The following is a 23,991-nucleotide window of genomic DNA, read 5'->3' as shown; positions in this document are numbered from 1 at the left end:
ATACCATTTTAAAAAAGAGACAAGCCAGCAATGCTCCTTGAAAGAACAAGCACATGGTGGGTACTCCAAGTATATGCTTTTAATGAATGAATAGATAATAAGAGCTAAATATGTAGTGAGTTTACTATGTGCCAGGAACTGGACAAAGTTGTGTTATATGTAATATAGCATACAGATGAGAAAACTGCCAGAAGAGACAAGTAACTGATCAAGGTCATTCACATAGTTATAAGTAATGGAGCTGAAATTTGAACCTGGAGGGAATGACTCTAGAGTCTATATTTATAGAGTGAGTGGTTAAGAGCATGAACTCTGAAGCCAACTGTCAGGGTCCAAGTCCAACCCCTGTCACTTACTAGAGAATAAACAGCAACACTTATATGAATGGATTACTGTGAAAATTAAATAAGTTAATATATATTAAGCCTTAGATTAGTGCCTGACATATAATAAATGCTATATAAGTATTAGCTAGTATTAATTTAAATAGACTGCCTCCTAAACAAATGAATGAATGAACCTTAGACTTTCCCTAAGGAAGGAAAATGGAGCTTAACTAACATTGAGAAATGTGTAACCAATTTGCATAGGAACTTTATATCTGAGTATCATCAGTATCTGCTCCTGATCAGTATTCCTCTACCAAGAACAGTAGTAGTGGCAGCTCTATCAGAGGGAGGGCCTATGGCTGTAATACGGAAAGAAAACTCATGTGGTTGCTCTCCATCTGTTCTAGCAATATCATTTTTATAAATTCATGCAATTTTATAATAGAGAAGATAGAAGCCTTAATAAAACATATTATCAAAGTGCTGCTTTTCTAATTTATAAGATTTAGTGCAGAGGAACTTGGTATAGTTCCAAGTCAGAGCTCTACAGTCTGAACTCAGGTTTCATCCAGTGTACTTGAATACCGAAATGTATTCAAGTATAAAACAAAACTGTTTCAGCAGGTCAGAACTAATTTTTTCAACTCAGTTGTGAAAACTAGATGTGTTTGTTTTTTCATCATAAGTTCTCTGATGGTGCAAACCTAAACAGAGAATTGAACTGAATTTTCCGGTCCTTACCTCAAATAGGTATTTTACTCAGTCCATGGATTATTTCTCTGTAACATCCTGTTGACATTCAACCACTGAACCACACCACCAGGCTCCAGGTTAACATTTTAATTCCCTTGGCAGATTTGAGAATTCCCAGATATCCTCTCTTGTTGCTATAGCTACAAGGGCTTATCTTATTTGACATTGCATATGGCCCGGTTAAGCAGGTATGACAGGTTTCTATTAAATATCTCCCCCACTTCAACTCTCTTTTTTCCTTGAAGGACATCTTTATTCATCTTTTAATGTATGCTGAAGCCTGGAATATATATGCATGTGATAGCTTAACGTACATATACATGTCAAAACTTATCAAAAATTGTATACTACTTTAAATGACTGTAGTTCATTATATACCAATTACACCTCAATAAAGCTAATAAATTGGGGACTTTAATAGACAGCTTTACTAATGAATTTCTGTTTCTGTGCAATCTATAGAAATCTTTCCTGACCTTTCAAACTCCAGGCAGATTTGACTACTCTACTCAAATTTACAAGGATACGTGACACGTGACCTCTTTCAGAAATACAGGGTGGGCCTGACTGGTGGCTCAGTGGTTGAGCATTGATCCATGGACCAAGAGGTCACCCAGAATGCCAGGGCACATGCCCTGGCTGTGGACTAGATCCCCAGTGGGGACCATGCAAGAGGCAGCCAATCAGTGTTCCTCTCTCACATTGATGTTTCTCTCTCTCCCTCTCCCTTCCTCTCTCTTTAAAAATCAACAAAGAAAGAAAAAAGAAATACAGGGTGAGGCAAAAGAAGGTTTACAGTTGTGAGTACATGAAACAGAGTTTATTCTTGTACTATTATTTATTAATTATTGTACTACTTTCCATACAAACTGTAAACCTACTTTGCCACATCCTATAGTTATACTCACTATAGCCAAAGAGTAAATTTTCAGTAAGCCAATCACCAAAAGGTTTGCAAAAAAGATTTCTATCTAATGACCACTTCCTCTTGTAAGTTATGCTAAAAATACATGGTATATTAAAACGCCTTAAAATCCTGCACCTTCTCAAATCACACAATGTTCTTCCTTTGGGATCCAAGCTCTTCTATTTGCCGCTGTCAATTCCCACCCACTCTTTCACTCCCATTTCACTGCATTCACTAAATCCACAAGCCTCCCTATTCTCTCAAAAACATCAAGAAAGAGGCTACAGGGCTGCTAACCAGCTTTCTACTGAGATGAATTCTGAGTTCCTGAGGCAAAAAAAAGTCCACATATTCTTTCCATTGCCTGAGAAGAGACTACTGTATTTCTATGCCAAGCAAGGGCACTAAGCAACTACAGAATCTTCTGTAGTCTTTTCCTCTTTATACTAAAAATCATAGCTGATGCAGAGAGAGGAGCAAAAAGAAAAGGGGAGAAAGGAGTAAAAATAAAAGACAGCTTACCCATGGAGTATAGGTTGTCAAAGCTCTGGTGCATACGGATAATCTCATAGTACAGTTCATCATAGCTGCTGGGGGTGGGCAGGAATGTGTCACCATATGTGATAAACATATTAAATAGGTTCACAATCTAAAAAAGATGCAAAAGCCCATATACAGGTATTAACACTATGAAGACTGGAAAGGTATTATCAGTCATATACTGCAGTCAGTTCTTATTGGCTTGCTAGATGTAAAATTTTCAGGAATTTTGTGAGCTGGTTGTTAAAAAAAAAACATTATTGCCCTGGCCAGTTTGGCTCAGTGGTAAGAGCATCGGCCCGCGGACCAGTGAGTCACGGGTTTGATTCTAGTAAAGGGTATGCACCTCGGTTGCAGTTCGTCCCCGGTCCTGGTCGGGTCATGCGGGAGGCAGCTAGTCGATGTCTCACATTGATGTTTCTCTCTCTCTCCCTCCCTCCTACTCTGTCTGACGATAAACAAAAACATATCCTCAGGTAAGGATTAAAAAAATAGCCATTATTGCCCTGGCCGGTTTGGCTCAGCGGTTAGAGCATCAGCCCGCGGTCCACAGAGACCCGGGTTCGGTTCCCGCTAAGGGCATGTACCTTGGCTGCAGTTTGTCCCCGGCCCTGGTTGGGTCGTGTGGGTGGCGGCCACTCGATGTGTCCCTTTCACATCGATGTTTCTCTCTCTTCCTCTCTCTCCTTCCCACTCTATCTGAGTAAAAAATGGAAAAATGTCCTCAGGTGAGGATAAAATAAATAAATAAATAAAATAAAATAAAAATTAAAAAAAAAAATAGCCATTATTAAAAAATAATTTATATAAACTTAACAATTCAGCAAATTATTTTCAAATGAAGGTAATAAATACTAAAAACTCACCACTTCCTAATTACTTTCTATCTTTTAGTATCATCTATGCTCTTGAGATTAATTTACATCTCTTACATCTGGTGTAGTGGGAATATCATGTAATGATGTGTTTGTTACTGCTCATCTTTTCCCAACTCCGCATTCAATGGTGTCATTTTAATAACTTTGGAATTGGCCATGGTGGGTGTAGTTTTACCATGGAAATCAACAAAAGATGTAAATCAGGACTTTTCCCCAAAAATGTTAAATATTTATGAACACCCTGGGTAATATCCTAAGAATATAGTAAAAAGGCACAATGCACTCCTACTACCCCAAATAACCAGTCAGATAAGCCAGGATCAACAATGTCCCTCAGAAACCAAGTGAAGCCATGATGGAACCACTCATCTGGCTGGGATACCTCTAGACTAGGCTTTGCTTTGTACCGACATGGATACTATAGCAGTGTTGTACAGTCTCTCAACTGGGACCAAGGCTCTACTCATACACAGAGATCTGACCTATACCTGCCCCTACCAGACAACATACTCTCATGAAAGAGAAAGAGTCCTGCCCCGGTCAGTGCTCAGTTGGTTGGAACAAAGGGTCACAAATTTGTTTCCGGGGCAGGGCACACCCAGTTTGCGGTTTAGATTCCCGGTCAGAGCACATATGGGAGGCAACTGATCAATGTCTCTCTCCTATTGAAGTGTCTCTCTCTTTCTCTCCCTCCCTCCCTATTCCATCCTCTCTTTCTCAAAACAATAAAAACATATCCCTGGGTGAGGATTTTTTTTAAAAAAGAGAGAAAGAGTCCCAGGTTCGCCAAAGACGTAGGTGACAACAGTGAGCACCAATATGGAGATTCTGGTCCAAAAGAAAAATAAAGTCCTGGTTCCCCTATGGCTTAGTCTCCAGAACCCAGCTCCCGTTTCAAACCAGCCCATCTCTGCCTTAGTTAAGGTATATTTTCAGAAAAAGAAATATTTTTTTGGTTACTCACCATAAGTGCTAACGTAAAAATGTTGTGTTTGGCCAAAAGTACGGTCTCATTTGACATAAGGAACTTCAGCAAATTTATCAAGGCTTAAAAACAAACAAACAAAAAAGACATCAACAAGCTATTCAAAGCATAATCAATAAAGTTAAATGAAAGCAATGAAATCAGCTAGCTCTACAGAAATCCAAATAGGACTAGAATGAGTAAATCACAGCTACTAAGCACTTTTCAAAAGCAGGTAAGGTGGGTATATTTGAAGAAAGTATTGACCTTCCCAAGCACATGTCTATATGCCCAAAGAAGGTTTTAAAAAATCTACTCCTTTTTGCCACTTCTTAAGTAACAATTAAGCTCAGAAATTTGACTATAAAACACATCTTAAGTATTCCAAATTTACTCCCACATGGTGATTTCCTCATCAAATTTGCTCAATTTACAAGTCAAAATGAGGGTCCCCCTCTCACACTAGACTGCCAGCATTTCATGTCACCAAGTTTTAGTTATGTATCTGTTTCAAACATCACTGCTAAGAGGGATATTTTTCAATTCTAACTGGTTACCAGATGTGTAGAACTTACACCTGGACTTCAGCTCAGGACAGGAAGAGAGCTCATAAAGGGAAGAAAAAAAAGCCCTTAACTGTTCTAACTATTGTCCTTTCTCAACCTTGACAACATTTACCAAAAAGGTCCTCTTTCTGCCTGGCACTCCTTATTGAGGGGAGAGATTGACAAAACCCAAGCAATCTCAGTAGAGATGGCCAAGTCCCTACGTTAGCAGTGCAGCTTTAAAGACATTTTACAAATAAATATTAAGAAATGCCCTCGAGACTTCCAGTCAAGATGGTGGCGTAGGTAAATGCGGTATTGCGTCCTCCCACAACCACATCAAAGCTACAACTAAACTACAGAACAACCATTATTCAAAACCACCTGAAATCAAGCCTAATGGAAGTCCTACAACTACAGAATTAAAGAAGCAGCCACATGGAGACTGGTAGGAGGGGCGGAGGCAGAGGGGCCGGTCGCACACCCATGTGTGGCGCATAAAAATCAGGAGGACACCTCAGCTGGGAAGGTCCTCCCTGAGGACTGAGGGGTCCCTGTCCCACACCAGACGTTCCACTTAGGGTTCCAGTGCCAGGAAGAGAAGTCCCTATAATTTTTGGTTGGTAAACCAGCAGGAACTGAGGCTCAGGGAGGCTGAGGTGGCTGGAGCCCCAGGCAGCTCCTCTTAAAGGGCTTATCAGACTCATTCCCTCTAAGCTTGTAAAGGAGGCAGCTCGAGGGGCGCCAGACATACAGGGAAGAACTTATCTGTTTGGCATTGGAGCGAGGGCTGGAGTGGGGGCTTTCTCCAGGACAGACTGTGCTATCAGAGGCCTTTGTTCCTTTGGTGAGCCCTTCCCTGGGGGGGCAGACAGCTACCATATCTGGGACTCCAGCAACCTGGCTCACACTGGTAGCCCCGCCCTAGTGATTCCCTGAGGCCCCGCCCCACCCAACTTTCAGGCCCACCCAAGCTGTTGCCAGTTGCTTAACCATAGGATTGGCCTGTCTTGGATCCTGCTTCAGGTTTTTCCTAAATTCTTTCAAACAAGCCGCATCTGGTCTCAGATAGCCCCATACCTCTTGTTAAATAATACATAGAAACAAACACAGGGAGGCAACCAAAATGAGGAGACAAAGAAACAGGTCCCAAATGAAAGAACAGAACAAAACCCCAGGAAAAGAACTAAGTGAAATAGAGATAAGCAACCTAACAGATGCTGAGTTCAAAATACTGCTTATAAGGATGCTCAATGAACTTAGTGAGAACCTCAGCGAACTTAGTGAGGGCCTCAAGAGCATAAAAAAGGACCAGTCAGAAATTATGGATGCACAGTCAGAAATAAAGGAGGCACTAACTGAAATAAAGAATAATTTACACAGATTCAATAGTAGAGTAGGTAAAGCCAAGAAGCAAACCATTGATTTGGAATATAAGGAAGCAAAAAACACCCAATCACAACAGCAAAAAGAAAAAAGAATCCAAAAAAATGAGGATGGCGTAAGGAGCCTCTGGGACAACTTCAAGCGGGCAAACAGTCACATCTTGGGGGTGACAGAAGGAGAAGAGAGAGAACAAGAAATCGAAAACCTATCTGAAACAATAATGGCAGAAAACTTCCCTAACTTGGTGAAGGAAACAGACATACAAGTCCAGGAAGCACAGAGAGTCCCAAACAAGATGAACCCCAAGAGGCCCACACCAAGACACATCATCATCAAAATGCAAAAGGTTCAAGACAAAGAGAGAATCTTAAAAGCAGCAAGAGAAAAGCATTTAGTTGCCTACAAGGGAGCCCCATAAGACGGTGAGCTGATTTCTCAAAAGAAACTTTGCAGGCCAGAAGGGAGTAGCAAGAAATATTCAGAGTGATGAAAAGCAAGAACCTACAACCAAGATTATTCTACCCGCAAAGCTGTTATTTAGAATCGATGGCCATAAAGAGTTTCTCAGCCCTGGCCGGTTTTGGTCAGTGGTTAGAGCGTCGGCCTGTGGTCCAGAGAGACCCGGGTTCAGTTCCCGCTAAGGGCATGTACCTCAGTTGCAGTTTGTCCCCAGCCCTGGTTGGGTTGTGTGGGTGGCAACCACTAAATGTGCCTATTTCACATCAATGTTTCTCTCTCTCTCTCTCTCTCTCTCTCCCCCTCCCCCTCCCTCCCTCCCTCCCACTCTATCTGAATAAAAAAATGAAAAAATGTCCTCGGGTGAGGATAAAAAAAATAAAATAAAATAAATAAATAAATAAGAGTTTCCCAGACAAGAAAAAGTTAAAGGAGTTCATCACCACCAAACCGTTATTATATGAAATGATGAAAGAAAAAGATAAAATATATGAACAAACAAAATGGCAATGAATACATATCTATCGACAATTGAATCTACAAACAAAATGAACAGGCAGAACAGAAACATTCTCATAGATACAGAGAACACTTTGTTGGTTGCCAGATGGGAGGGGGGTTGGGGGAATGGGTGAAAAAGGTGAAGGGATTAAGAAGTACAAATTGGTTGCTAGACTGACAAACCTCAAAGGGAAGGGGGTAGAGGGGTTGGAAGAAATAAACCAAAGAACTTATATGTATAACCAATGGACACAGACATCAGTGTGGGAAAAAGCGGAAGGGAGGTGGGAGGGGGGCGGGAGTGAGGAGGAGGGGGTCACTGGGGGAAAAATGAGGAACATCTGTAATACATTCAACATTAAAGATAAATAAATAAATAAATATTAAGTGTAAAAGAAATTATCCACTGTCTTGTACTCTTTCACCAAGGGCTGTGAAATTAATCCTGCTTCTGTGCCCCTCGTGATTACTGGCCCTGTCTTAGCAGACCTAGTTGATGGGAAGCTATAAAGAAAGGGTTCAGGGAAAAAAAAAAGAATAAGGGGTTCGGCAGCTACAAGCAATCGGTGGTCCTCCTGTCTTCTCTTCCTCAACCATCCTCACTTCCATAGACACAAAAAAAGGCTTGACCTCTCCTTTTCTAAGACCATATCTGCTTCTTTGCCAGCAAAGAAGTCCATTCTCCCATGCTGTCTGAGCTTTGTGTGAAGTTTACTACTCTTAGAAAACAGACATGGGCTTTGATTTGAAATAGCAGGGAACAATGAGTAGGAGTAAAACTCTCTGAACACTTGCTGCCTGCCACACAACATCCCTCACTCTCAAATCCTCTAAAAGCACAGGTTCACTAAAGAAGCAGCAGGCAAGAAAAAGTACAAGAGCCTGTCTACATTCTGTTTCTAAAGCCTGAATCTTCCCTTCAAATAGCACAAGAGCCTTGCTAGGAACGAGGGAGGTAGACATCCTCATTTGTGAACCCTTCACTCCTGACCCAACTCAAATTCTTTGAGGTTTCATAATGGAAAGACAAATGATAGGCAGCTGGCCCTTTTGATATGGTCTGTTAACAAGTGATCTGTTGGACTGGACAGAGAAAAAGCTCCATGGGAGGCCATTCTGGATCACACAACCTGCTAAGCTCCTACCAGGAGCTCAGATAATGAGGGGGACTAGCTAAAATTCATACAAAACTAACCCAGACCAAACCTCTCTCATTAATGAAGATCACTTTGGTCAGTTATTTAAGGGCTGCTCACTCCACCCTCTACCCGAGAGCTTAGAAAAGCTCTGTTGATAGATCACCTGACAACTATACTCTATAAACTCACAGGAGAAAAGAGGAATTGACGGGTAGCACACATGGTACTCTACAAAACATAATGGCTAGAGGGAGACAAAGCAGCTTTTGCACAAATCCAATCAATGAGGACTTTTGTCCCCAGCACACACAACGCAAAGAAGCAATTTCAGCAGTGGTTATATAATCATTATGGGACACAAAACCTGGAGAAAAGGAAGTGGAAACAATGATTTATTGCCCCTCTGCTGGACCCCAGTTAGTCTTGATCTCTGGAATTCAGAGTCAGGGATGACAAAGTGATAAATATTAGGGGAGGAAGAGAGCAATTCTGGCACAATCCAATAGGCATCCGGTGTCTCAACTGCAAGAGACATGATCAGAGTCAGAGAAGTAGTGAGAAGTCATCAGTAGTGAGAAGGAGAGTGGCACTGTAATACTGAGAGTCAGTGCCAGAGGATACCTGTATTCTGCCTCTGATAATTTAGGTCAGACCCCCTTCTTCCCCTCCAAAAAAAGCCAAGGTTTTATCACCTAGAAGTAGCCATTCTCCACAGGGAATTTAATAGGCAGCTAAAATGAACAAGGTAGTCTTAAAATTGGTTTCCACAAGCCTCTGACATCAGGGACCACAATTCCTCTCCAACAGAGAATGCCCAAAATATCCCTTGAAATAGTGCTTTTTTCCTTCGTCATCTCCTTGATGGTACTCATTGTATCAACCATTCAGTGTCCTATGCATCACCATACATACATTGTCTTCTATCCTCTGACCTGATGTGATGAGAGTTCTAAGTCTATGAGGCTTCAACACAGTTGATTATAGATTTTTTTTTAGGGCCAGAAAAGACACTAAAAGTAATTTAATCCAATTATTGCACTTTTGTATTAGAGGGCACTCCCTCTCCCCCTAAAATCCTAACGAGCTAGTGACTGACTAGGACTACAACTTGGTCTCGTGTTCAGCATTCTTCCTACCATTCCATTAAGACAAGCTTAAACAAATAAAGGTGCCCAGATGGATTGTTAAAGGGAAAAAAAGCTTACCTATAAATGATATGCTTAGACTTGCTGACTCTACTGTTCTCTGGACTCTGGTTTATAACTTTCTCCACCTACTGGCTGCTCCAGGTTATTTTCATGTATTTGGTTTCCTTTTTCCCTTAGTCCCCCTTAGTCCTCAACTGTTTAGAGTACAGGTATTTAATACCTCATTATTTTTAAAAAATATATTTGTATTGATCTTTAGAGAGAGAGAGGAAGGGAGAGGGAGAAAGAGATAGAAACATCAATTGGCTGCCTCCTGCACTCCCCCTATTGGGGATTGAGCCCACAACCCGGGAATGTTCCCTGACCTGGAATCAAACTGGTGACCTCTTGGTGCATGGGTTGACACAACCACTGAACCACACTAGCACAGCTAATACCTTATTATTAACTCTTTCTACTCCGCACTTTCAACACCAAAGACTTCCAGTAGCTTTTCTCAACATAAACTACCTCAGCAGGCCCTCTATAGCTACTGTCATCTCTCTCCTTTTTATCTCACCTCTCACATACCTCTCTCATTTCTGTTTCCTCTACTATTATCTTAAAAAACAAAAACAAACAAAAAAACAGCAGATAACTGTCAACTAAAACTGTTCCTATTTCCCTCACTCAGGGTTATCACCTTCAAAAGTATATACTGCACATGGAATGTGATTGGTTTGAGATTTTAGAGGAAGCCAAGGTACCCCTTTCTTTACACAAAGTGGGTATAAAACGATTAATAGCCAGGCTCATTCACAGCTATTATGGTATAGAGCTCAGCATAGGGTTTGACTGCAGGCCACAAATAGAGAATAGCCTCATGTCAGGGGAAAGTTCAAGGACAGCAGAGAACTGGCACTAAGAATCTCAGTGCCAACACACAAGTAGCACAGAGTTCATTCTGCCTGGCTCCTGGTTCACCACTACACACACACACATTTTTAGAAAACTGCCCTTCATCCACTTGTCTACTTGGTGCCATCTGGGTACATTACAGCCAAACTGTTCCAAAGATAGTCACAGAAGTAGCAGTACATAGAGGCAAGAGTTAAGATAACTATAATAGATAAGGAGTTAGTTGTTTAAACATAGTATTGTTAATTAGTCATATGCCTAAAAGAATTTGGCATCAAGTACAAGTAGTCATTAAAAAGAGAAAAGGGGGTCCAGCCTGTGTGGCTCAGTGGTTGAACATCAACCCTTGCACCAGGAGGTCACCAGTTCGATTCCTGGTAAGGGCACGTGCCCAGGTTGTGGGCCAAATCCCCAGTGGGGGGCATACAGAAGGTGGCCAATCGATGTTCTCTCTCATTGATGTATCTCTCTCCCCCTCTCCCTTCCTCTCTCTCTAAAAATTAATAAAGAAAAAATTTTTAAAAAAATAAATAAATAAAGAGAAGAGGGGCAGGATGTGCTTTTTTTCTTTTTAATTTAAACCTCTGCCCAGCCAGTGTGGCTCAGGGGGTTGAACATCATCTCATGCACCAGGAGGCCGCTGGTTCAATTCCTGGTCAGGACACATGCCCAAGTTGTGGGCTCGATCCCCAGTAGGGAGTATGCAGGAGGCAGCTGATCAAAGTTTCTCTTATAGATGATTCTATCTCTCTTTCCCTCCCTCTCTCTGAAGTCAATAAAAAAATATATATGTGTGTATGTGTGTGTGTGTATACATATATATATATTTGAACACTTGATTTATTGTTTCCAACTTTTTAAAGAATAATTCTAAAAAAGAAACAGGGGAGAAGAAGTTAATACAAACTCTTCCTCACCAAAGACTTGACCCTTAGTCTGACATATTTCCAAAGAAGAATAGCCTATGTTATAGAAACTCAATACTGTGTAACCAGTTTTGCCCATTAGGTGAGCTATGCCTGCTCATCCCCACAAATCAGAATGGCACAGCTTATTACAGACAGCGTCCTTTTGGATGAGGACTACCTTGGTGGATGAGACCTTCCAGACCTTAGTAGACAATTCTCACTGGCCCTCATCCTCCACAGCCCTAGAAGTAGGCTGCCCCAAAGCACCAATGCCAGACAGACATAACATATAGAGGAATGCATCATATCTTCTTGCTGTGTGACAACAACTCCAAGTTAATACCTGTGTGAAATCACCTCCCCCAAATTGCATTCATCTCTTTTCAAAGGGAGAAACACAATGGGCATAAATGGCAAGTGAGGTAACATTTATTAGATGCCTGCTAGATGCAAGGCATTATGTAAAGCACTTAAAGTACATTATTCTCACTGAATCCTCTTAACTAGCCAATAAAGAAGGTATTATTGGTCCCAATTTACAAGTGACCAAATTGAAATTCAGAAAGGTTATATAAATTACCCAAAGCCACAAAGCTAGTTGGAGCTAAATGGCATTAAGGATGTTGAGTAGGCAAAATTTTACTCAACCCTTCTAAGTTCTTTTTGGCTAGTCTAATAATTAAATTGATATGAGACAGATCAACAGGAGAAAAACAATCAAATTTAATTTAACACATATGGAAACCCCAGAGATATGAAGCTCTAAGAAGTGACCAAGGCAGGCAGCTTTTATACTTTTTTACACAAAGAAACAGTTACTTACAAAGATTTGAGAAAAGAAAGGAGTTTTTGCTTAGAACAGCAAATTAATGAAGTAACGAAGTTTGTTTAGCCCTGGCCAGGTAACTTAGTTGGTTATAGCTTCATCCTGATATGCCAAGGCTGTGGGTTCGATCCCAGGTCAGAGCACATACAAGATTCAACCAATGAATGCATAAATAAGTGTAACAACAAATTGATGCTTCTCACTCTCCTCTTGCCCTTTCTCTCTCTCTAAAACCAATTTTTTAAAAATTGAATTCCCTGCCCTGGCCGGTTTGGCTCAGCGGTTAGAGCATCAACCTGCGGTCCACAGAGACCTGGGTTCGGTTCCCGCTAAGGGCATGTATCTTGGCTGCAGTTTGTCCCCGGCCCTGGCTGGGTTGTGTGGGTGGCGGCCACTCGATGTGTCCCTTTCACATCGATGTTTCTCTCTCTTCCTCTCTCTCCTTCCCGCTCTATCTGAGTGAAAAATGGAAAAGTGTCCTCGGGTGAGGATAAAAAAAAAAAAAAAAATTGAATTCCCTATCTTTGGCAATAAGGCTGCCTTCTGTCCTCCTAGTAAAAAGAGGATGCCTTCATATGGAAGATTTATTTCCTACTTTCAGAGGGACAAATGCAGGTCAGAGTGTTCTTGCATCTACTGTTTCTCAAGTAACTTTTATTCAAAATAATCAATATGCTAAAATGGCATATTTTGGGGTGACTTGCTCTAAACCCCATCAAGGGCAACACACTGGGAAGAAGGTATATAAACTCCTCCTGCTGAGGTCTATGAAGCTGTATTAGTTCCTTCTAAACTTCAATTAAATAAAAAACATTAGTGCCCTGGCCAGTTTGACTCAATGGTTGGAGCGTCGGCCCGAGGACCAGAGAGACCCAGGTTTGGTTCCCGCTAAGGGCATGTACATCGGTTGCAGTTTGTCCCCGGCGCGGATGGGATTGTGTGGGTTGCAACCAGTCGATGTGTCTCTCTCACATTGAGTTTCTTTCTCTATCTCTTCCTCCCTATCTGAAGATAAATGCAAAAATGTTCTTGGGTGAGGATAAAAAAAAAAAAACCCAACAACAACAACAAAACATTTGTTGAGGGTGGAGGGGCTAACTATCTAGGGCTAATACCTATTTTGCTACCAAAACCTTAATTTGAGTCTGAACTCCACTAATCAGATCCTCACATAGCAAAGTGACCAACAAAAACATCCTATAAGTTCAAGTCCATCTCTTGTAAATATCTCAAGATTTCAGTACACTGACCTAGCTCACTTTAACCTATAGACTCTCAAAACAAGAGGCTGAAATCGAGGACTCAAAACAAGTATTTGTATATCCATGTAAAGACAGAAAGTAGAATGGTGGTTGCCAGGGGTGGGAGAGAAGAGAGGGCAGTTATTGGAGTTTCAGTTTGGGAAGATGAAAACATTCTAAAAATGTAAGGTGGAGATGGCTGCACACCAATGTGAGTGTATTTAACACTGAACTGCACACTTAAAAATTTTGTTTAAGCCCTGGCTAGTTTGGCTCAGCAGTTTGAGAAAGCACTGGCCCACCGATCGAAGAGTTTCGGGTTTGAATCCTGGTCAAGGGCCTGTTACCCCGGTTGTGGGTTTGATCCCCAGCCCTGGTCGGAACTGTGCGGGAGGCAACCAATCGATGTGTCTCTCTCACATCAATGTTTCTCTCTCTCTCCCTCCTACTCTATCTGGGGGGAAAAAAAAATCAATGGAAAAATATCCTTGGGTGAAGATTAAAAAAAAATTTTTTTTGTTTGTTTAAAAAAAAAAAAAACAAGAGGTCAATGTTTTTCTTTCCATAGACTCTTTGAAAACTCAGTTTCTGGGCTCTTTCTCAGGAACTACAAATTGACTGCAACTGCTGCCTCTTTTGACTCTATACTGGAGGCAACTGTCAGTCTCACATTTAGCTTTGGCCCAAGCTGCTTTCCTTGGGGAATCTTGTGCATGAAGTATGGCAGCAGTGTATAGCAGTTCTGACATTAGACACAGGTGGAATAAAGGATAGTATGAAGGTTCAGGGAAGCTGAGCCTGGAACAGGTACCCTGATGGTTCCCGGAGTCCCAAGTGAATTCCCAGAGACAACCAATCTATTTTTCAAATGGCAAGAGTTCAGTACCATCATCTGAGAATCCTGCCACCCTACAAATAAGGTCCCCCTCAGCCCACAAGGAACCTTGTTTGCCAAACTGTTCCTAGCATTTACCCCACATCATGAAGACTTTCGCAGATTTTATCCTGCTTTTATTTCAAGGGGAGGGAAAGAAGGTTCCAGTAAATTGTGTTGTCATGTAGGTAAGTAGAATATTGGATATGGGAACTTATCCAGGACTAAAATCTGTCCCCCACATTGAGGTAAACCAGGTGCACAGAGGAACAAGCCAACCACAGAAAGACACAATAAAGTGGTACCTCAGATGCCTGCCTCAGAGAACCAGAGGGGAGGTTTAATTACAAACCCAAGTGAATGACATTTAAATAAGATTAAAAACAGGAAGGAGACAGAGAGCCTCCAGCAGAGCACAAATAAATGTCTCAGAAGAATCAGGCCAGAGAGAGCTGTCTGTTTGAACAGCTTTTACATGCTATGAAGAGAAAGGGATACAAAGCAAAGACAAGACTCTGCCAGGCCTTATTTTGTGGCCTGGCATGGAGCTAGGATGAGATGCCACAGATTCCAAATCAAAATCCGCTCATTAGGGGAAATGGATAAATAATATCACAGTGACTGATAGGAGAAAAATATTAGCAACTCACTTGCTTAGGAGAGAGGTAGATGAACTCAAAGGACAGACAAAAAATAACACTAGTGTAACAAGCCAAAGCCTCCAAAACCCCAGGGGCACTATAAACTTTAGCCAATTGTTGCAACTCTGGACAAAATCACCAATTAACCAGGGACACTGCCAGCAATCAGTAGGCTCACTGTCAATCATCAAAATGGCACCTACCAGTAGAATAATTTAAAAATACACTAGGTGGCTTCTCAGAATTCAGGCATCTGTCTGACTGCAAACCCAAGCACCTCCCTGAAACAGAGGCCATCAAATCAAACCAGAAAATATAATGGCTTTGGTTGCAAGCTATGAACTTCTCCTGATGAAGACTGTACAAAAGTCAGTACATCTGGTGGGAAGATTCTGGGAAGATGGCAGAGTAGGAAGCACCAAGCCGCTCTCTCCCTACCTAAATAATAATTGCATTGGCAGAATCTGTCTGATTAACTATTTTGGAACTCTGGACTCTGATGGAAATTTGAAGCTTCCAGAAGACTTGGATGGTATATTTTGGTCAATTTTGGTCAATTTCAACTCTTAGCACAGTAGCAGCTACCCATCCCCCACCCTCAGCCATGTGGCAAGGACTGTGCACTTGATCCTGGAGCAGCTTGCACACATCTTGTGGAAACTAGAGTGGGCAAAAATGACCTTGTCCTCCTAATGTTGGGGATATGTGCTCTGATGGCTGATTGATGCTTCTGATCCTAGGGGTGCAAAGAAGTGGGCAGCCATTGTTGTTGTACCTCTCCACTGTTGCAAGACCTTCCCCCTCCAGATAAGTTACTTCCAAGAGATTTAAAGAGCCAGTACCTCTTCTCCCCCTTCAGTTTTCACATTTCCCCTTTAGAAAACCAGACATTAAAGACTAGAACTTAAAAAAAATAAAAACTGCACATATAAGGAAAATTAGAAAGTGACTGCACATGCCCAAGAAAAGGTTCAGAAGAGACCCAAGAAGACTAACACAGACAGCCTACAACAATAAAACAACAACAACAGCAACAAACAATAATAAAACCAGCAAATTCTGAGTTAGGGGCAGAATCTGATTTCTTGAACTTTGAGGACACTATGTTAAGTGAAATAAGCCTCACAAAAAGACAAATACTGTATGGGGACCTAGAAGGTAGACTGGTGGTTGCCAGAGGCCAAAGGAAGGAAAGAATGGAGAGTTATTGTTTAATACGCACAGAGTTTTAGTTTGACAAGATGAAAGGAGTTATGTGAAAAGATGGTGGTGATGGCCACATAACATTGTGAATATATTTAATATCACTGAACTGTATACTTTAAAAATGGCTAAAACCCAGCTGGTGCGGCTCAGTGGCTGAGCGTCAACCCATGCACCAAGAGGTCAGCGGTTCGATTCTTGATTAGGGCACATGCCCCGTTGAGGGTGTGCAGGAGGCAGCCAATCAAGGAAGTTTCTCCCTCCCTCTCCCTTCCTCTCTCTTTCAAAAAAAAAAAAAAAAAATCAGTAACAATGGCTAAAATGGTAAATTTTATGTTATGTGCATTTTATCACAAACACACACACCAAAAAGAAGGTCATTATATAAACAGCATAAACAGGCTACTCTGCCTAAAGGCTTTGCATGCCTCTAGATGAACTGAAAAAATAACAAATCCTTTTTTAAAATGGAAGTTAGGTTCTGTCTTACCATTTTCCTGGTTGTTGAAGTGTATCTGCTAAACGGGAAAAATATGGTTGGTTCTCAACTACCTCCAACTTCCCATTTACTTGGAATACCACAATCCTCATAGTTACCACCCACCCTCTTCTTTATCATGAAAATGAGCTTTTATGTTAATTTTTCCATATGAAACTTAAGACTCTTGGGACATGCAGGATCCCATACACCTCATTCCTGTGTAGCTGCCTAAGCATGCTCAGAAGCCATCAGTGCCCAACTGATAGCCAAAATCATTCTATAAGAAAGAGGTTGCCGGTTCGATTCCAGGTTAGGGCACATGCCCAGGTTGTGGGCCAAATCCCCAGTTGGAGGGCATGCTAAAGGCAACCAATTGATGTTCTCTCTCATCAATGTTTCTATATCTCTCTCCCTCTCCCTTCCTCCCTCTCTAAAAGATCAATAAAATAAAAAATAAAAAAAGAAATCTAATAATCAATGAGACCCCATGTCTGAAATAGATCTAAAAATATTACTTTCTACCAAAATGAATGAAAACCAATAACAGACCTGTCCTGCTCACCGAGATCCAGGGAACAAAGATATCAATGAAAATCAAATGATATGTTTCTTTAGAACTAGAATTGGCAAAGCAACAAAAGCATAACTACTCCTTCCTCTGTTTCTTTAAGCTGACAAGATGCTAATGGGCCTCCAGATAGGAAGTGACTTCATGTGCAGAGAAAAGAACAGAGATTGCTCACTCTTTTAGGGACTTTTAGGTGGGTATCTTTTTCTCCCTCTAACAGGCAAAACCTGTTAGAAATTCTTATCTTTTTCTTCTGCCAAGTTTCTGAGGAGATGAAAGATTCAAAATAGTGTAAATTTTGGATTTAGCCAAATTTGGTGATTGGAAGGGGGAAAAAAGGAGTTTCCTGGCATTCTTTTCCAGTCCTGGGGCTTTCTACACTGCTGTACAGAATCTTTCACAACAAAATTATGGAAACAGAGAAATACCTTCTAATGACCTACATTAGAACACTCTAACTCTAACTTTGAGAAGAACTGATTATCCACAGAAGATAAAAGCCTCCATCTTTTTGCACATGGAAGTTAGTCTTAATTAGGTACAATAGTCTTAATTAGGTACAACAAGCCTAGCATACATCATGTAACATATTCCCCTAAATCAGAGAAAATTGGGAGGGAAGAGGAAAAACCATTTAAAAAGCAATTTTAAATACAAAATAGCAATAGCAGTTGCCAAAATCCCTTTTCCCATATACTTTAGCTGTTTACTGCTATGTTCTTTCCCACCTGGATACCCTCTTCAAAACTAAAAAAAGCAATAATGTAGTTATATAAGATGTCACTACTGGAAGAAGCTGGGTGAAGGACATAAAAACTCTCTATACTATTTTTGCAACTTCCTGTGAGTCTATAATTATATCAATATAAAAGTTTAAAAAAGAAGCAGACAATTAAAAGTTCAAAGGATAGTTTCCCAAAGTCAGGAGGGGCTACCAGTCAAAGCTATACCTACCAAATAAATCTATGGCTCAGGTCATTCTTTCTCTTGAAAATGTTTAGTCCCATATGACAACATTTACAGTATAACAAGGTTCCAACAAAACGCTCTCAATTTCCAGTCTTAGGTATACCTAAACCATGAAGTCACAGGCTTCTGCCAGTGATGAGAGAGCTAACTGGATCCAGAAAACTGTGACACTCTCTGGGTTTTCCATTTTCTCACAGGTCAGGCAATTTCTCGTTGCCATAAAGCTGTGAATGCTTTGGATGCTATTTAGCACAGTGGAACTGAACAGATTGTTTGGGGGGCTTTGGAGGCCTTTCTTCCTGCAGGGAGGCAAATGTTGCCTAATGATCTGCGTCTGAACAAAGGAGTCAGGAACTCTTAAGTTCTGATCATGACTCTGTGTTTTAGTGTCTTGGTTCCATGATCCTTAGCAAGTCATTTACCCTTCTATACCTCCACTCCCTTCCCCAACAAATGGTGATAAAAATAATGACTTATCACCTAGGGATGTAGCAAAGTGAAAGAGTAAGAAGGACTGTGATCCATAGATAAATGTCAAATATAAAATGCCAGTATAAATTTGCCTTTCTATCCACCCATGTTTTTAGACTGGAAAGCTACATTATTATTTTTTCTTTTATTGATTTTACAGAGAGAGGAAGGGGGAGAGAGAGAGAGAGAGAGAGAGAGAGAGAGAGAGAGAGAGAGATGGAAACATCAATGAGAGAGAACATCGTTTGGCCACCTCCTGCATACCCCTCAATGGGAATTTGGCCCACAACGTGGGCATATGCCCTGACCAGGAATCAAACCAGTGACCTCTTGGTGCATGGGTCAATGCTCAACCACTGAGAAACATCAGGCAGGCCGAAAGCTACGTATTTTAATGCAGGCTACCTCCCCAGTGCCCCTTTTGCCTGAAGTGGTACTAAAATAAGGTGACTCCTAGAAACTCTGTTCAAAAATTTCCTTCTCCAACAACTATATGCTTCTCTCTAAACATTCTACTCATTCTTTGGTCAATGGCTTAGAAACCATTTTTACTTGGTAAAATGCAATCCATGTATCTGTAGGTAAGGAAGAAACAGACAAAGAAAAGAGTAATTACCCACCACTCCCTTAAACATCAATAACTCAAAAGGTGATAAAGTCAACTCAACAGAAACATGACAACAAACATCCCACTTGGTTCTGTTGTTATTATTACTATTGGTGGTGGTATTGTTTTGAGGCCCAAACACAACACTGCTGCTTTAAGAGAATGCTGATTCATCATTAATGGAAATTCTACATATCCATTTACTTATTCTTTCAAATGTTTTCTGGCCCCTATCATAAGCCAAGTACTCTACCGGGGATGAAAAAATAATTAAAACACATACCTTGCCCTCCAGGAACTTTTTAAAGAATATAGATATTTAAACAAATCATTGTATAGACATATACAAACACAGCAAAACAATGTGATATGCTAAAATAGAAGCTCCAACTGCTACAGGAAAACATAGGAAATAAAGCATAGTAACCTACATGGTCTTTAACCAAATGGCCATTGTGGCTCATTTGGGTAGTGTATCATTCTGTACATCAAAAAGGTTCAATTGTAATCAGGGTACATACCTAGGTTGCAGGTTTGATCCCTGGTCAGGGTGCATGTGGTCAGGGACTGTGTGGGAGGCAACCAATTGGTTTTTCTCTTTTTCCTCTCTCTTTCTTTCTTTCTCTCTTTCTCTTCCCCTCACCCTTCCTCTTTATAAGTCAATTTTTAAAAATTGTTAAAGAAGTTCAGAGAGGAGACTGTTAAGCTCAAGTTCCCAGGAGAAATGCAATATGATCAGTACATACAGAAAATATATTTAACCAGATATTAAGATGGTCTGTGAAAACAGAATTAATTCGGAGTCCATGGAACCTAAAATTAAGATAGGGATTTTTTCTTTTTTGTAATCCTCACCTGAGGATATATATATATTTTTTTATCCTCACCCGAGGACATTTTTTGATATTTTGTTCAGATAGAGTGGGAGGGAGGGAGAGAGAGAGAAACATCGATGTGAAAGGGACACATTGAGTAGTTGCCACCCGCACAACCCAACCAGGGCCGGGGACAAACTGCAACTGAGGTACATGCCCTTAGCGGGAACCGAACCCGGGTCTCTGGGGACCGCAGGCCGACGCTCTAACCACTGAGCCAAACCAGCCAGGGCAGATATTTTTACATTAATCTTCAGATAGAGCTGGAGGGAGAAAGGGAGGAAGAGAGAGAGAGAAAAACATTGATGTAAGAGAGACACATGGATTGGTTGCCACCCAAACAATTCCAACTGGGGCCGGGGGCAAACTGCAACCAAGGTACGTGCCCTTGACCAGAATCGAACCCAGGACTCTTTGGTCCCCAGGCAACACTCTTACTGCTAAGCCATACTGGCCAGGGCAAGATAGGGATTCTTTTATTTCATTTTTTATTATTATTTTTTTTATCTTCATCCAAGAACATTTTTGCTTTTATCTTCAGATAAAGCGGAAGGGAGAGAGGGAGGAAGAGAGAGAGAGAGAAACATCAATGTGAGATAGACACATCAACTGGTTGCCACCCACATGACCGGGCCGAGGACAAATTGCAACCAAGTTACATGCCCTTAGTGGAAACCGAATCTGGGACTCTGTGGTCCGTGGGCCAACACTCTAACTGCTGAGCCAAACCGGCCAGGGAAAGATAGGGATTCTTTTTTTTTTTTTTTATCCTCACCCGAGGACGTTTTTCCATTTTTTGTTCAGGTAGAGTGGGAGGGAGAGAGAGGAACAGAGAGAGAGAGAGAAACATCGACGTGAAAGGAACACATCGAGTGGCTGCCACCCGCACGACCGACCAGGGCCGGGGACAAACTGCAACCGAGGTACATGCCCTTAGCGGGAACCGAACCCGGGTCTCTCTGGACCGCAGGCCGACGCTCTAACCGCTGAGCCAAACCGGCCAGGGCAAAGATAGGGATTCTTAACATGGAATCACGGAGGGGCTCTCAGAAGGTCCATGAACTCCCTGACATTACCTCTGAAATTATAATATGTATGTGCATACAGACATTTTTCTGGACACAAAGATGCTATCTTTCATTACATTCTCAAAGGTAAAGAACTATTTCACTAGGATCTTATCCTAAAAATGACTTTTCTATCTCTATTAGAGAAGTTTTAAGACCTAATCTTTTACTCAAAATAAGAGATCTGGATAGCCTAGAGGTCAGAGAAGAGCTTCTGAACTTTCCATAACTTGGCAAAAAATAGTGATTGCTGAAAAAGAGGGCAATGAGAGAGTCCTTTCCATATTGCAGTTGAAGTTAGCCTAAATATATTTTCCCATATACTCAGATACCATGGTGACAGGCATCATATAAATAGACAGTGGTATCAGGGAGTAGGTCAGGGCTTGTAGTATCTGTAAAACCAACCTATCAGGCAGGATTAAACCCTCAACTAACACAACTGACTTCTTGTCCTTTAGACAAAGCCTGGGAATTCCATATAAGAATTTAGAAGGGGACCTTTGGCTACTTCCCCAATAAGAAAAAGCTACTATAGCCCTGACCAGTTTTGCTCAGTGGTTAGAGCATCTGCCTTAGGACTGAAGGGTCTCGGGTTCAATTTCAGTCAAGGGCACATACCTGGCTTGCAGGTTCAATCCCTGGCCCAGGTTGGAGTCGTGCAGGAGGCAACCAATTGATGTGTCTCTCTCATATTGATGTTTCTCTCGCTCTCTCCCTCCCTCCTTCCCTTCCACTCTCTCTAAAGCACAATAAAAAAATATCCTTGGGTGAGAATTAAAAAAATAAATAAAAAGCTACCACAGTGAACAGTATAGAAATAAAAATTACCACTCAAAGTGCAGGGATATTAAACACCCACATTCCAAATGACAAAAAGCATTTGGATCCTAGCTGACTGCTTCCTAGACACCCAAGGACTTCTGTGTGTCCAATCTAACAATACATATGCCTTACCAGTCTTATTTATAAATAAAATTCAATTAAAGTTTGCAACACATGTATGGGCAAGCATCTATACATGTAAGCATATTTGCCATGATGAGTTTTAATAGCTCCCTCAAATCCCTAAGTCTAGAAGGCAAAGAACGAATGAAAACATGGACATACCATCATATGAGAGGTGGCACCAGCCAATAAGTAGGTGGATCCACCACAGTTACATTTGTATTCATTCACTGCAATATTATACATTATTATGGGCTCTGATGCATATGTAGTGTAATATTTTGCAGCATTCCTTAACACCTGATGTTCTACATCTCACTGTAATCTTCATGTATGAACACATGAAGCCAGAGTTCCAGGAGGGCCCATCCAGTCTATATAGGAAAAGGAGCTAACCTCATTTGGCAAAGAACTCTAGCACAAATGCCTATGCCTTAGAAGCAAGCAGTCATCCAGGCCTCACTAATGGCACTCCTCTCAATCTATCAAGGGTCTTAGAATGCCAATCAATCAGTTCTGAAATGGCTCATAATTACAAACAGAGCTGACATCACTGAAAGTACTCAAAGACACAAAGTCAACTGGCTAACACAGAATGGTCTCCTGCCCCACAATTCCCTTGCCAGATGGGGAAATGTAAGAGCCATAAAAGACATTTTAAATTTTTTTTAAAAGATAACTGCCTCTTTAAACAAAAAATGAGGGCAATGCATTATGGGGTTCATAACCTATGTAAAAGTAAGATGTATGACAACAACAGCACAAGGGATAGGATATAAGGTCGAGAGATAGGAGAGCAATGGGAAGCTCAGGGCCCCAGGAAGATAGTCAGAGTGAACAGCAGAAGGCAATGTGGAAAAGGTAATGTGAACAGTGCAATGAGGAAGGAAGTCAACAGATGATAAGGATGGGAGAAAAGCCACAGAAATCCCAGGGGCCAGAGATGGGACAGCTAGGATAGAAAGGAAAGAAAATAGAATGAAAGAAAATAAAACCAGAAGAGAATCAGAAGCAAGCAGAAACAATCAATACCACCAACTCTTTAGTACTATAATATATAACTTCATCTTAGCTACATAGGTACATACATAAACCATATGTACTTGTTATAAATCCTACAACTGTACTGACATCCACAGATTTGCATCATTTTCATGTTTCTCTCTAAAACTAAATTTTTAGAGCCTAATAATCATATAACTAACTATTCATAGGCAACCATAGTAGTCCTTTATATTAAAAAGAACTATTCCTACCTAAGAAATTCTACTAACTTTAGTCATTTCAATATCTTTTGATCTCTCTTTAGCTCTTCTGACATTCTGAAACTCTCACACAATCATCACTCTTTTATAAAATACAAAAATGCTACTATTGCCATTTAGTGTTATTCTCCTACTCCCCTTTCACCACCATAGGCATTAACTGCAAAGATCTTGCTAATCCATTAATTAAAGATCTCTACTTCCCATTATGGAGGACTAAATTTAGAAAGCCAAATTGGGTTGGGAGGAAACCAAGGAACAACAAGTCACAACAAGTGAGAAGAATTCCATAGAAGGGGGTGGGGTTACTGGCCCTTTTCTTAAAAAGCCTCTGACACTAACACACACCCCTCTGCTGAGAATACACAGAAGCTCTCCCATGGGTGGGGTAACCATTCATCACTATAATTATCTGGAGAAGACTTTATTGTACCATCAGGTCATGAAAGCCACAGGACCTATCAGCAAATGAATGCCTTAGGGAACAAGTCTCTTCTCTGTTTTCCTGTAAGCTCCAATTAAATTGCACCAAAGAAAGGGGTGGCAAGCCAGCATTAATTATACCCTTAGAGAAGAGCCACTTCCCGCCTGCAGGGGTGGCAGT

The 23,991-nt window shown here is 41.0% G+C and overlaps 1 protein-coding gene across 12 annotated transcripts in view; it reads right to left on the bottom strand.

Annotated features, from left to right (window-relative positions):
• Positions 1-23,991, bottom strand: part of ARMH3 (armadillo like helical domain containing 3) — a 177,387-nt gene that overhangs the window by 84,231 nt on the left and 69,165 nt on the right. For all 12 annotated transcript variants that reach the window (XM_036264616.1, XM_036264617.1, XM_036264615.1 and 9 more), the window contains 2 exons: positions 4,372-4,454; positions 2,512-2,638 (listed from right to left, as the gene is read on the bottom strand). In XM_036264616.1, the coding sequence (XP_036120509.1) occupies positions 2,512-2,638; positions 4,372-4,454 (210 nt within the window). The remainder of the gene's footprint in view (positions 1-2,511; positions 2,639-4,371; positions 4,455-23,991) is intronic.

Source organism: Molossus molossus, unplaced genomic scaffold, assembly GCF_014108415.1.
Source record: "Molossus molossus isolate mMolMol1 unplaced genomic scaffold, mMolMol1.p scaffold_m16_p_17, whole genome shotgun sequence".
Classification (NCBI taxonomy): domain Eukaryota; kingdom Metazoa; phylum Chordata; class Mammalia; order Chiroptera; family Molossidae; genus Molossus; species Molossus molossus.
This window is presented reverse-complemented; position numbering and strand designations above follow the sequence as displayed.